The sequence below is a fragment of the Protomyctophum parallelum genome (assembly GCF_964188405.1).
Source record: "Protomyctophum parallelum genome assembly, chromosome: 20".
NCBI lineage: Eukaryota > Metazoa > Chordata > Actinopteri > Myctophiformes > Myctophidae > Protomyctophum > Protomyctophum parallelum.
Window position 1 is genome coordinate 8,625,447 of NC_139718.1, and position 12,155 is coordinate 8,637,601.

Sequence of the window (12,155 nt, forward strand, 5' to 3'; positions counted from 1 at the left end):
CATTAGCACACAAAGCTCAATTAGCACATTACTAGCACCCGATCGGTGCTTCATTCTCAATCTGCACACATAGTGACTTACTTCCCACTGATTGTACACGGAAGCTATGCCATAATTAGACTCTGTCTAGACTCTGACTCTGTTTTGTTTTGTTTTTACACCATTCTCCATTTCACAGCAGCGAATAAACAATTTTTGCATGAAAATATAGTACAGCTGTTTTATTTATTATTATTACTTGGGGAAACCCAAATATCACTGGTATTTAGGCTAATATATTTAAGGGTAACACTTGCTATGCATCCCATGTTTATAACGCATTTATGATCACACTTATAAGACATTATGATCTTCTCATAACCATGTATAATTATATGTATAAGCGCTCATAAATAATCATAATACTTTATAACCTTAATCATAACACATTATAAACTTTATTATAATGACTTATAATATCAAGTATTATAATACTTTATAACTTGCTATGTATTCCATGTTTATAACGCATTATAAAAAACGGCTTCACATTTCCTGTGACCATTTTCCAATATTGGTCTCCGCCAATTAGGACTCTAATTCCACTGCATCCATCCCTATGATGGGTACATCTGCTATGGGCATTCCTTTTGCTTCCAAGTCCCTCCTTATCTTTCCTTTTGGCGCTTTAATCATAGAAGAGCTCAACTTGGGTGTTTCCAATAAATGGATATCAATGCTTTGATTGTTCTTAATATTTCTCAAACGAGCCTTCACTTTCCTGCAGGTATAATTCTCTGGGGTGTTTTGTAACCAAACACATATACATATTCAACTTTTCTTTACCTATAACTGGCAGGTGCTCTCTCTGGCAGGTGCTCCTCTTTAATGAAACTGCGGGTGCTACCCCCATCTAATAGGCACCTGGCTGGCTTTGCGTTGGTGCATCTATCCAAATGGTAGCTGTCTGCAGTAATACTGTACTATTGTCATAGTTGCTTGCTACACTACTAACTGCATCTACAACACTGTGGTCAGCCTGTCTGTCGTTGCCGTGCAGGTCGACGGCGCGTCTATCATGCGCTGTATATTGGCTGGCTGTTTGATTGCAAACTGTTTTGTGGTGTCTGCGCTCGCACTCTTCACAGTGAATGCCCTGCCTTGTTTCCTCAGTGTTTCTCTTCTTAGTTCAACAGTCAGTTCAGTACAGTTCTTGGATGTGTGATTACCATTACAGAATATGCATTTTGAATCATCTCTGAAACTCTATAGTATATATAGTGTAGTATAGGCTATAGTTTAGTATAGTAGCCTTAGCCTATGTAGGCCACTACTGTATGCTGCCTATAGTATAGCCTGTTTATATTTAGGCCTATATCCTATTATTTATTTATCTTTTCAACTCTTATAACAATAGCTAGGCCTACATTTCAACAGATATCTATGTCATATTATTAGATATTTATGTAAACAGCTACATTTGATAAATGGTGTATTTTTTATTTCCCATCCAACATTTTTTGGGTCAAATCTTCTGCACATTTTCATTTTGTATTTTTGCAAAAATATGCTGCTGCATGTATAGGCTAGCCTACTGTATATACAGTATATGTAATGTCACGGTTATATTAGCAAAAGCCTATTTGCATATATCATTCATTCTTTATTGTTTGATGATCTTAATCCTAAACTAAAATTAGATTATTTTAAATGTTAAATAATTCATAGTTTTCTGTTTTTTCTTTCATTCTTTATTTTTTAAGTTTCTTTTTACATTATGTCATGTTGTTTATTTTATTCTGAAATGTTTTATGAAGCCGACAAGCCGTCTTATTTTTGATGAAATTAAACGAATAATAATTAGCACAGTTGGGCCGCCGCCGATTTATTAACAAATAATAATAGAAGACACCTCACGAATCGATTCAACCATTGTGAGCTTGTAGTACGAATACGACAATGGAGAGTATCTGGAGTATACTGTATATATCCCTATGGGATATGCAGCTTGTTTATACTTCACCGTGCAACGGTCCTATATGCTGGAAAATAGCAGATATGCAAACTCACAGCACATCTCATTCAAGACACTGAACTTGCAGATCTGCCATTTTTGCCATCCAAATGCATTACAGTATAGGTATAGGCAGACACTCACTTCCTCATGGTTCAGATCCTCACCAAACTTTAGACTTGTAACCTGTTGCCTCGCATACACCGAAACCACCCAGAGCCATATCTATAAGGCTCTGACCGAAACCTGCAATTAAAACTGTGGAAAGAGAATTCCTCTGTCTCCTACGTGGTCAGCCTGGCCGGTGGCCTTGCCTGCTCACCATTGCTGTCAATCACCAAACCTGAACTATTTCCGAGAGACACTCTTTTCACCGGTTATTAGTTCAGTTCTTAACTGTTTGTGTCTAAAAACCATGTGTCTACCTCCATTCAGTCTTTAGTCTGTCTAGAAAGCAGTTAATGAAAAGAATGATGCATACATTTATTTCTATAGTATTTATGCTGGGGACCGCATGTAATTCCGACGGAGCATACATTAGCCAGTCAATAATCCTTTACTAAATGAAGATAATGTATATAGTACAGACAAAAGCATAAAGGGTTGATGATTCATGGGGCCCAAGACTACATGGAGCCGTTGGGGAGCAGTATTACTGTGACGCAATCATCTGGTTGACCATGGTTTGGTGACAAGTCTGATCAGAGCAATGACATGATTGTGTTGTTCCGGAGCTTATGAATATGATATGCAAAAGTCAAGTAGTCAACATAAGCTTTAGGTACAACACACACACACACACACACACACACACACACACACACACACACACACACACACACACACACACACACTTTATAATTATATATTACAATCCTCAAACTGACAAACTATAGACTTACTTAATGATCAAATTACAAAATGTTAAGGTTTCCCATTTTATTCATTTTTCCCAGCGAACATAATCATTATATACCTAATGTGAAAAGACACTACATAAATGCCAATAAATCCAGCCGCTTTCACCCTTACAGTATGTGGATTAATATAAATACAGTATTGCATAAAAAGCCATCAAAGAGTAAATGCAGCAGACATTCTTTGTCGAGTTTGATGTAAAGTGTCGATGTTGAGCTTTTAAGGACAACGTGTAGGCGGCTAATACAAAGTACTAATATACAATGACTTCTAAACAATCTAAAACTATTTGTTTCCATTTTAAAAGTCTGATGTTAAGAACCGAGACAACTTTAATGAAGACAAAGTAGATTTTTCAGCATCTATAGGAGCTGCTTGAGATGATGTAGCACTCAATAAGTAGATTTGTAATACCCGAATAGACCATAGACCATTATTCACACAGCGGCCATGTTGGCATTTTGCCATTTTGAAAAAGCAGGGTGGCAACGGGCTGGCATTTCATTAACTTAACCCATTTTGGACGATAAAAAAAAGGCTTCAAAATCCAAAAGAAATTCTGTAAAACCCATGTTTCTATGTCAGCGGTGCTCAACCTTTTTCATGTCAAGGACCCCCAGAATTATCTCTATTGGGCCACGGACCCCCATCTGAAAATATGTAGTTCCAGGGACCCGGCCAGAAGCCAATATTTTAGTTAAAAATGTTCCCTCTGAAATATATATTCAAAGATTTGCGCCACATTTTCATGACTTTTAAAAAATAGCAGACCTACAAGCTCGTAGCGCGCCACTCGGTGGCGCGCTATGAGCTTGTAGATCTGCTATTTTTCAATAGCTAAAGTATAACACCAACATGGGTTCCCGCCCAAAATGGGTTAATGACAAGATGGCCGTCGTGTGAATAGGTGAATGAACTCCACAACCTTAGAGGAACAATAATGTATAATGCTTACTCCACACTATATGAAAGTCCAACAATGCAGTGTTTCTTCTAAAAATCAAACATAGCTATTCCAGTCCATTACGATTTAATCAAAAAACAATTAAGACTCCCTCGAGGGGAAGTGCAGCAGTATTGCAGTTTTAAGGCCCCATAGTGGCATTTTCCATTCAAGCATACGTAGATCAATACGAATAATAACTCAAATAACTAACTAACTGCACCAATAATTACACAGCAAAATAAAGTTTAGGGAAAAGAAAAGAATGAGTGTCACTCTGGTATTACTTATTTGTCGTTCCTGTAGGCATTGTGTAGGCATCATATATTCATGTACTGACAGTCTGCGAGAAGTTTAGTGAGTTTATCTGAGCATGTGTACGGACGGGCCTGTATGCACACAGTACAAGATTCCTCAGTGTTAATTAATAATTTGTATTGTGACTGAGTATTATTCTGTGTAGGCGGGGCGGGTGAGTGTCCGCGCCGAGCAGCCAATGGCCTTGCAGGGCCCTTCGAGTTGACAAGCCGCTGCAGACAAAATAGGTTATCATGTTCATCTAATGGAGCTCTCCCTTCACGCATCTCAGCCAATCATAGTGACTGTGGGTGGAACCTTTCACTGGGAATAGCATACAAGCACATTATGTACCTGGTTGTGCCTCGTGTCTTACACCAGAAATGGAAGATCTACAAGCTTAAAATGCATCACAGCGTGACACGCTCTGAGCTTGTACAGCTGCTATTTTCTGTGTGAGACACCGGCATGCAACTAAGTATACAAGATGCGTCAGGATGGTGACGGAGCCCATGTTTGTGTGCCGTCTATTTATTTATCTTAGTCCAACGTGGTTCACTTGAGGAGATTCTGAAGCATGGCAGTGGCATAGGTTGGGCGGGCCTGCTTGCTCTCGATAGCGCTCCTAAGGTACTGGATCCCATCGCAGCGCTCCCAGATCTCTTCAAATTGCCTGGGCAGGATCTCCGCACCTCTCTTCCTGGTCAGACCAGTCTCCTCCAGGCTCAGCTCGCACATCTCCATGTCGTCTTTCCCTGTACAGAGGAGGAACATACTGTCAGGAGAAACATACAATATTCATACAAACAAGTATCTTTGTATGAATCTCTAAGGGAGATGCCAGCCACCCGTCGAAGAAAACTCATTTTGGCCGCTTGTATTCGCGATCTTATTCTTTCGGTCATGACCCACACTTCATGACCATAGGTGAGAGTAGGAACGAAGATTGCTCTGTAGACGGAGAGCTTTCCCTTCTGGCTCAACTCTCTTTTCGTGCCAAATGCCAATGATATAAAATGCCAATGATATATAGATATTAGATAGTCTATAGCTATATACACTGTATGCTATTATAATGTAAACGTTACAAACTAAAACTTGAATCAGTTCTAGAAGACCTACCAGCCACCAACACGATGGGGCGTTTGTCTGGATGTAGCTCCATCTGTCGGGCTATCCAGGGCCCGTCGAAGTGGGCGTACCACCAGCCCTTCTTCTTGTTCTGGGGGTCCTTGTACTGGTCCGCTGGCCGGATGAATGGAATACGGAAGTAGCGCTGCTGACGGTTCATGGCCACTTCCTGTTGCTGGTTTACTATCGAAGGAGCAGGGTTCTGTTCGGCTGTGGTGGAGCAATGCAGGGAGCAAACAAACAGCGTTAAGGGCAAGACTTTTTCTTTTTTCTTTAGAACAATCATTACAAGCTACAGAGTGTTGCAGGAAAGGTTTATCCAACACCATTAAACACAAGAGGGTTAGAAAACAAGGCATGAAGCAAAATAAATAGATCAAAGAGAGAAATAGGTAAAGCTGAAAGCCAAGTCTAGAGCCTTAGGGAATAGCCTTGCAGCAAGAGTGAAAACGTTTAGTGAAGGGATGGAAAAAGTATGGAAATTAATGAGAATGAATGTATGCATGTGAGAGAGAGTAGGGTGTGTGCGTGTGTGTGTGTGTGTGTGTGTGTGTGTGCCTGTGCGCGTGCGTGCGTGCGTGCGTGCGTGTGTGTGTGTGTGTGTGTGTGTGTGTGTGTGTGTGTGTGTGTGTGTGTGCGCGTGCATGCGTGGGTACCTGCGTGTGTACCTGCGTGCTACAGGTATACATTTAATTCAATTTAAATTTAAACTAAATAAAGGTTGGTTGAGTTGAGAATGAAATTAGCAAAGAATGGCCTTGCCAGTTGTGGCTGTGATCTACTTGCCAATTTCAACAAATACTTTTGACACTGCCAGACGGAAAACAGCCACATTTGCCCTGGTGTTTCATCTGCTAATTGAATGGTTGAAACAAGGGCAAACTATATATTTACTTGTCATGATGCTTTAGTCATCAAAAAGCAAGGGGCAGAAGGTGAGGTTTTCTTCTATGTACGAGTACAAAAAATACACAGCAAAGACTCATCTCTCAAATGATGTTTCATAAGCAGTGTACTGAATGCAACAGGAAGGAGTCAGCAAACAACAAGTGATCTCTCACAACTGACCATAGTCGGTGACTGATTTCGGGGCCCTCTGGTCAGGTCCATCATCATCGCGTTTCTTGTTCTTGGATTTCCAAGCGTGGTAGACCTTCAGACGTCGGTGGAACTCCTCCCGGCATGCCGCCAGCAGCTCAATGTCTGTACACAAAAGAAAGCCACCAGTCAGCACACAAACATAACTGCAAGATTTCAATGAGATTCCAACCGTAATGATACAAATTACAACCATAGAATTATCTACAGTACGGAGCCGGCCAGCAACTCTACATCTGACCCACCCTGGGCAAGGCCTACGCTGAAAAGACTATCAGCGGAAGTTGCGGGATTTTAGCGGAAGTATCGCCCAAGGAAATGACGTTGATGCTTTACAAATCAGTTGGAAATACATTTGACGGCTGTTCCGAAGGATACATCCACCGATAGCTTCTCTGCCTTACGTTGTGACCAGGCTTTTCTTTTCGCTGATAAGTAAGCCTGGGACCGAGGCTACATCTGACCTCAAACCTCAAGCCCTTAGATCTCCATATATGGAGCTGACCTGTTCTGACATTCCATGTGTTGATCCTCCCCACCTGTCCTTCCTCTTCGATGTCTCCCTTTTGACTGATACCTGTCCATTCAAACTCTAGACGGCAAAAACTTTTTTTTTCTTTTTTTTGGAATGGAGTATCACAATACAGTACAAATCATAATAGATAACAATTCATTTGTCTTACATAATTCATTTGTTTTTCACACCTATCTGATACACCCATGACGAAAAGGAGCAGGAAGAAGAATACATTCTTATAAATACCTGCCCCCTTTTCACTCAAAAGTTAGTTTTTACTTTAATGATTGGCTCATACACATCTAAACAAAACAAACAAAAACAAACAAAAACAAAAGAGTAAGACAAAACAAGCAAGAAGTTGAGCAATGACACGTGCAAGAAATAATGGCTAACCTATTCGTCGGCTTCATATTGCCTAAATATTAGATTTTTGTAATTTATTTTCAATTGGCAAATATTTGTACAACCCTTCAAATTGTCATCCAGATAATTCCACGTTCGGATTCCTGTTAACGAAGGACACATCAGTCTTTGAGTGGTCCGTGCAACTTTATGTTTAAAATCAAATTTCCTCCTACTATCCCCACTTTCTGAACTAGGTTCAAATAGCTGTTGTAAATTAACTGGTAATGTTTTGCTTTTTGCTCTGAACATAATTAATAAGGTTTGTAGCTTCACAACCTGTTCAAGTTTCAATACCCTCGATTTTATAAATAGACCATTTGTGTGCTCTCTATAATGCACTTTGTGCATGATTCGTACTGCTCTCTCTTGTAATAAGTATAATGGTTTTGTGGTAGTCATGTACGTATTCCCCCACACTTCAGCACAATAACTAAGATATGGAGAAATTAGTGAAAAATATAATATTCGCATTGCTTCTTTTGCTAGCACATGCTTCACTTTGTTTAAAATAAAAATGCTCTTCGAGATCTTTTTCTTAACATGCGCTATATGGGATTTCCATGTTAATTTGATATCCATTATTACACCTAAGAACCGAAATTCTGATACTCTTGCGATGGCCACTCCATCTATGACTACTTCCACCTGGTCATCCTTTTTCCTATTTCCAAAAACCATGAACTTAGTTTTTTCCAAATTCAGCAAGAGCTTATTTATATCAAACCATTTTTTGAGTTTTTTCATTTCATGTGTAATGGTCTCAGCTAACTTATTTAAATCATATCCAGAGCAATGGAAATTTGTGTCATCTGCAAACAAAACAAATTGTAATATTTTTGATACGTCACAAATATCATTAATGTACAAATTAAATAATTTGGGTCCCAAAACAGAACCTTGAGGGACTCCACATGCAATTTGCATACACTCTGATGTGTTACCTGCCCACTGCACATATTGTTGCCTATTTTCTAAATAGCTTCTCATCCAGTCCAGTACCATTCCTCTCACGCCATATGTGTATAATTTAGAAATCAAAATGGAATGATTCAAGGTGTCGAAAGCTTTTTTTAAATCTATAAATACCGACTAGTTCTCAACAGGCCCGAAAATTAAGGCCCGGGCCCTACAGTACCTGGGCCCTAACTGGGCTGGCACGAGGCCCCACCTGGCCTTACTAATTGGAACACATTTTACGACCTACCCGAACCAAAAAACGTCAATTAAAAAAAGCACACCCGTGTGAAGTGAGGGGCGCTCTTATCATTATAGTAACATCATCATACATCATCTCATGAACAACTGAATTCATGTGATTGGTTAGCCGATTTGCTTGCCTCTTGAAGAGGGCGGTCGCTCTATTTTCTCTCTCCCTCCCTGTCTGTACTCCCTGCTCAGAGTGTCTCTTCTACACTGTCTCTTCGAAACCCCTGAAACTATCAAAACATGGAACTAATCATGGAATTAGTGTGCTGGTCTCTGTACGTGATGGACAACATTTTCATGTAAATTGGGTTCTGGAGAGCCTGCTCAATACCCTGATGGATCTTCCCCCGACTATCAGCGTAGAAGAGGCACTATTTGGATTTATGGTGACAAGACTTCTGCTGATTGGGCTGTGCATTGGTCTTGCGTACCGAAGAATTGGAAAAATGGCAACGCTGAACAGAGCCCCTATGCTGCCTGCCATAATAGACTCGTTGCCTTGAAGCAGAGATTGTTGGGCAGGGCACTTGGGGAGATGCATCAGAAGATGGACACGATCTTGGAACAGGCCAGCGCCCTGTAGATGCATCAGAAGATGGACACGATCTTGGAACAGGTCAGCGCCCGAGTGTCATGACTGACAGAGAGCCATAACGGACATAGAGGAGAAATAGCCATATTGCTATCCCTCACTCTAAACATGAATCTGGATTCCCCCCCCCCCCAATTGACAATCTCCACAAGAAGAGACAGCGTAAGACAAGATCCTCTGCCCCCCCCACCTCAACCCCCACCCTCCCTGACACCTGTTGTGTCTTCGTCTGGGCCGTGTTCGTCTCCACTGAACCCGCCATGATAACGCAGGACAATGAGGCAACGTGACATGACCTTGGGGAGATATGCCAGGAACACACTTACACAAACACATGGGAAATGAACTTTCCACCGAACTGTTCTCATGGACACACATGTCTTTACACACAGCCGCCTTCTACCCCCCCCCCCCCCCCCCTGCAGCTAAACAATTTTTTTTCCTGCCTTCAGACATCCCCTCCCACTGAGGCGTTGTGTGAAGATCAGAGTTTTTTTTTTATTTGTTGCAGATCCAAAAATCCAACCCCCCACCCCCCCTCCCAAGAAATGTGCCTGCACAGCCGAGTATTATCATCTTACTTGAAATGTGATGTGATGTCTTCTCCCCCCCCCCCCCCCTCTCTCTCTTTTCTTTTCTTTTCTGAAGATGCAAGTAGGCCGGGCGCAGCGCACGCTTGCGACCAGCAGCAATAACTTTGGTCTGACTGATGTATTTATATGTGTTTCAAGCCTTATGACCTGCTGTAAAACCTTTTGCCCTTCGGGGACACTAATAAACAACCTTGAACCTTGCTCGTCTACATATGACGTACATTTTCCCTTCATTGTCAATGGTATTTAATGTTTGTGTTGCCACAAATTTACGTCATATTTGAGGCACATATGACCTAATTGCGGCCCTCAAAAACATGGACAGATGTTTAATTATTATCTATGGCGACTGAATAAAAAATCATGCTGGAATGATGGAGGTGTGTAATGCATTCCACCGTGGTCACCTGTGTGTATGTGTGTTTGTGCGTTGTGGTGTGTGAGACTGTGTGTGTGCGTGCGTCCTATGCGCGCGTGTGTTGTGCGGACATATGTGAGTGTGTACTGTACTACAATTGATGAGGCCCATTGGGATGCATGCCCTGGGGTGTGTTCAGGTGCTCTGCTCTGCTCCGTCTTACCACAGGAGGTGTTGATAACGTCCCGCAGCTCAGCGTACTTCCACTTGCTCAGATCGTACTTCTTCACCCCAGCAGCAACCTTTGTTGCCTGCACCTGAGGACCCCTGAGGGCATGAATGAATGGAGACAGAAAACACAACAGAGAATCAGTCTGGGGAGTTTGAGTGGCAGAGATGGAGGTCAGAAAAGCTATACTATGGCAGAGGACTGAGGTTTCACACAGTGGACGGGATGTTCTGAAAATGTTATTTGAAAATTGTTATTTGAAAGCAAAAGAAAATAAGTTATTAGAACATGCTAAGCTTTAATTGAAGACCAGATCAGACCAGACAATTAGCAGACAATCATGGGAGATGTGATGGGTGACAAATCAACAGTGAGGCTAGATCAAAGTATAGAAACATAAGTATGAACATAATCACTATACACTGTATAACATGAAAATGAGCTAGAGCATACTCTAGTCTACATGAACATGTATAGTCCATCTAATAGCACTATTATAGTCCATCTAATAGAGCACCGAAGTCCTGACGTAACTCGCTCATCCCTTCGATTCCCCTGGTTCGCGGAAGTAATTTCTCTATGGAGAATAACATGGGGTGATCTTAATATCGTCTACTATAAGCGTTGTGGTCCAACAATAAACAAGCTGTCTCGGCGTTATTGTCAGGGAGGTGTCTCTGTATCGTTTGCAACAGTCAGTCACTCATATATGATACAGTCTGCTTCTAGCGAAAATGTAACTAATTCAGTAGCAGTAACATTAGCGTTTTCTCTCAGTCATTTGATTATTTTCTTTTTTTTTATATATATTTTTTATCCCACGATTTTGTAGCCCATCCTGGGCTCTACACATCCTCCGCCAACCTGGGGAGAGCAACGGACTTAACTCATGCTTCCTTCATGCTTGAGTGTCCAAGTTGCTCCTTTACACCTGACAGGGGGGAGTTTCCCTGGTTGGACGTAGCGCGTGGAAGGCACACGTTATTCCAACCAGTTCCTTTCCCCTCCATCAGGCGCCCTGGCTGGCCAGGGGGAGGCAGTTTAGAGACCAGGATTACTGCATGTTTTTGTGAGGGTACCTACCCTAGGGGACACGGGGAGAACATGCAAACTCCACACAGAAAGGCCCTTTCGCCAACCCCACCTTCGGGTATGGGCACTGATGACGCAGAGGAGGAAACACGCCGCCAGCACCCACAGCGCCCCGAGCGGGAATTGAACCCAGGACCTTCTAGCTGTGAGGCGACAGCACTACCAACTGTGCCACCGTGCCCCCGTTTATCCATATCCATATGAGTGAAGCGGCCGGGATGACATGTTTATTTTTCAAACACAGTTCTTATATGAAGCAATCTAAAAATCCTCCTATGGCAATTTCAATGAAACTAAAAAAATACATGAATCTGGGGACTGACGCCCTCTACTGAAAGTGACGTCAGACTTCGGTGCTCTATAGCACTAGAGTGTAAAACGATGCCTCCTCTGCATCTGTGCCTACTTAGCAGACTGCTCCAGAGTGTCTGAGCTCCACCCCTGCTGTTCCACGACAGCTAAATCAATAATAGTCTCAATTTGATTCCTAACTGTCAGTCCTTTAGCTGGGGACTCCCTAGAACCCTCTTAAACACCCCTGGGGGTCCCCACTGCTCCCCAGATGTGTAACACGGGACAATGCACACAGATATACAAAAGAAAGGCCAGCTCTGCTCATCAGTAGTGTGTTCTTGTATTCTGCAGGAGTCCGGACTACTTCCCAGTGTTTAATACTTCGGTAGACTCGATGCGAATGGGCGGAGAAGTTGGGATTCTTGCATATTTAATTTGCTGCGGTTTGCCTTCACACTGTCATCCGCAGCAATTGGAAACGCAGCA

General features: G+C 42.0%; 1 protein-coding gene across 1 annotated transcript in view; it reads right to left on the bottom strand.

Annotated features, from left to right (window-relative positions):
• Window positions 1-3,794: 3,794 nt before the first annotated feature.
• Window positions 3,795-12,155, bottom strand: part of myo6b (myosin VIb) — a 48,383-nt gene continuing 40,022 nt past the window's right edge. The window contains exons 30-33 of the mRNA XM_083791394.1: window positions 10,278-10,381; window positions 6,351-6,485; window positions 5,274-5,492; window positions 3,795-4,906 (exon numbers count right to left, since the gene is read on the bottom strand). Of these exons, the coding sequence (XP_083647520.1) occupies window positions 4,707-4,906; window positions 5,274-5,492; window positions 6,351-6,485; window positions 10,278-10,381 (658 nt within the window). The 3' untranslated portion in view covers window positions 3,795-4,706. The remainder of the gene's footprint in view (window positions 4,907-5,273; window positions 5,493-6,350; window positions 6,486-10,277; window positions 10,382-12,155) is intronic.